Source organism: Atta colombica, unplaced genomic scaffold, assembly GCF_001594045.1.
Source record: "Atta colombica isolate Treedump-2 unplaced genomic scaffold, Acol1.0 scaffold133, whole genome shotgun sequence".
In the NCBI taxonomy this organism is placed as follows: Eukaryota; Metazoa; Arthropoda; class Insecta; order Hymenoptera; family Formicidae; genus Atta; species Atta colombica.
The window spans coordinates 298,308-301,568 of NW_017259221.1; the positions used below are offsets into that span (position 1 = coordinate 298,308).

A 3,261-nucleotide genomic window follows, 5' to 3' on the forward strand; every position below is an offset into this window, starting at 1 on the left:
TTATATTAAATATAATTTATAAAATTAGCAAAAATAATAATTAAAATGAATAATATTAATTGTTGACATCATATAGAGTTTAAACTTAAAATACTTTAATACATTCAAAAAACACAAATTTTGTTTTATTGAATAATTGATAAAGAATGAAATTATTACGATTGGAAATGTTTTTGCATAATGCCTTTCTTATTAAGCAATTAAAAATTAATAAGAAGTGGAAGATGAACTATTATATGCAGGAACTATTTTACTGGCTTAGAATAATCAACTTTTTAATTGTTTATAATTCATAAGTTATAGTAGTATAATATTCATATTTTTATTATAAAATTTTTAGTCTTAATTTCCAGAGAATATGCGAATAATATAATGCGAATAATAATAAATACAAATAAATAAATATAAATAATAACATATAAAGTATAAAAAAGGAATAAACATGAATATAAAATTAAGAGAATTAGTTCTTTTTAATACATATTTAAAGTTACAAAACATATATACAATATTATTAATAATGTTATCATACAATATTATTAATAATATATTCTAATACTCACAGTAATAAAAATGAGACCAATTGTTATTAATTCAAAAGTACTAAAACTTATAGTTGTCAATGCAAAAGGGCGAACTATGGCAACTACTTCTTGTGCATATCTAAAATGGACATATACATTGAATAATCTTATTAAATATCTTGTTTTTATATATATATATATGTATATAAATTTTTCCAAAAAGTTAGAAAATACAGTATGATAAAATTTTGAATTTGTAAATTTAGAAAAAATTATTTTTTTAATATAAGATGCAGTTGAAGATAGTGTAATTTAGATATATGATTGATTCTTAAAAGTGACATTTTTAACATTAAAATAATTGTGATATATTTTTAAAATTGGAAATCTTGTTCAGAGAGTTATTGGGTAGTCCGGAAAGTTCGTGCCGATGTTGAAGGAAAATTGAAACGCAGAAAATTTAAATTTTAGTATACATTTATTAAATTATATAGGTTAGTCGGCACAAACTTTCCGGACAACCCAATATAATAGAGTTACTTATGAAAATGCAAAAAATAAAATATAAAATTAAAATATGACTGTATTTGAAAAAAATATATATTTAATAATATTGGTTTATAAATTTAATAATAATAGTCTATAAAAATATATGTTTGATAAATATGTTTAATATTATAATTATCAATATAATTAATATTATTAGTATATATTATTTTCTAAGTTTATTGATATGCTTGAATTTTATCGAATATTTTATTTCAAACTTGATCTCTATGATTAAAATGTTATAATAATAGACTTGTTCTGTTTCTTTTTTCATACCCTAGGAATTTCTTGCACAGTTCATCTGTCTTTATCTTCTTTTCACATTAGCTGCGTTCATTACAAAAAATATTGTTTAATGTAATGTTTTGCAATTGTTGTAAAATTCTTTAATATAATTGGTTTGTATATTTAGATTCATGCTAGAAATTAAGAGCAAGATGAATTTTAAAAAAATTTACAACAGTTGCAAAGCTGCTTTTTCTGCTACAGTCCATCAGAGTACATCATTGGAGAGAAAAAGACAAAAAAATAAATCGTGCAAGATATTCAGTTCCAGGAAGGTTCTAGAAAAAGAACAGGCCTAATATAAATATTTTTAAATACTTACTGTAGTAATTTTTGATGTTGTCGAATGCATTGAACTAAACCATAAACATTGGTGATTGTTCGTAACTTCTTGACTAATAATTCAAATCTTGCTGAGGTAGTCCAAAGCAAAAGAGCCATGAAAATATTCATACATAGTTGAGCAGAAATTTGAAGCAATATAATAGACTGATGCATGAATATAACACTTTTTAATGGTTGCTGGTAAACGAAAAACGGGTATTCGGCGTTCGTTGGAAACGGTTGATCTAGCGTGACAGGTCCAGTGATGACGAAAACAGCACTTAAATAAATCCAAAGCATAGAGCCACCGTAGAAATAAATGCATTTGCTAATGTATTGCTGAATAGTTGCTTCTTCATGAGGTTTAATTAATTGACAGAAATTTTCCATTTCGAAAGTTACTAACTGAAATCGATTAGACCGATATTATACAAAATATACATGCAATAGCATGTCTTGAGATAGTTTTATTTTACATCCGATATTTCACTTTTAAAATTCCACTCTTACTAGATATATTTTATACTAATTACTTGCAGACGACGTGAATTAATTTTACAGCTTATGATATTGCAAACAACATGCACCATAGGACATATTATGATTATTGATTTTGCCATGATGAGAGGATCATTTAGATGGTTTTTAACTGTGTTCGTTAGTCCTACGATTAGACCTAAAGTTAAAATTAGACACAGATATTGGTATAGTCCCACACAGATAATTTTAAGCTTAACTGTGTCTTTTGGAAGAGGCCAGCACGATGTTATGAACAAACTTAGTTTTACAATCGCGATCACCTTCTTTAATGTCAAGTTCTTCTTCATGATCATATATCACATACACACGTTACGAGAAATGTGCACGCGTTACGAGAAACGTATACGAAAAAATTCTTGCTTGGACAAGAATTGCAGCACAATAAGCGAATGTACATAGAAGAAAATTTTATACAAACGAAGTTCTAATGGACTTCCTCGAATGTATTTCTACGATGTAATTCTTATAAAAGAAGAAATGATATTACCTAGCAGATTTATACTCCACAAATATCTGTAGAATTCTTACTATAAATTCTAAAAGAAGTATAATACACTCCTCGCAAGAGATATTCAATGCATTAATTTAATATATATACTTTGTACCTTGTGCATTGAATTCTTTCTTTTGATAGTATAAAAGAATTTTCTTGAACACTATTATTTTTTATCATTATACGCAATGTGATGAAGGGAAGAGTTGAGAATGAGCTGAACTAGGTTGAGAATGATTTATAAGTTATGGAATATGCAAGTAATTGAAGATTGTTGCTACACGCTATAGCAGTTATTTCTGATATTCATCGTACGAAAAATTTTCTGATGCAACCCCAGTTTTATTGAAATACTTTAGAAATAAAGACAGAAATAAACGCTATTTTGTTGTGCTTGGAATTTCATGTTAAAATAGTTGAAATAGTAATACTATACTATTAGTAAAAAGTTTAGTATTATCATCGTCTATGATATGCGTAATAACCTTTTTTCAATTAAGTTTCATTTTTGTTTTTGAAAAGAGGATCAATATATATATATATATA

General features: G+C 25.6%; 1 protein-coding gene across 1 annotated transcript in view; it reads right to left on the bottom strand.

The window, feature by feature from the left end:
* The window catches only part of LOC108684312 (odorant receptor 49b-like), a gene marked incomplete at its 3' end in the record, with an annotated part of 4,121 nt that extends 2,049 nt beyond the window's left edge, over positions 1–2,072 (bottom strand). The window contains exons 1-2 of the mRNA XM_018188575.1: positions 1,681–2,072; positions 564–663 (exon numbers count right to left, since the gene is read on the bottom strand). Coding sequence (XP_018044064.1) covers positions 564–663; positions 1,681–2,072 — 492 coding nt within the window. The remainder of the gene's footprint in view (positions 1–563; positions 664–1,680) is intronic.
* Between the last annotated feature and the right edge of the window lie 1,189 nt (positions 2,073–3,261).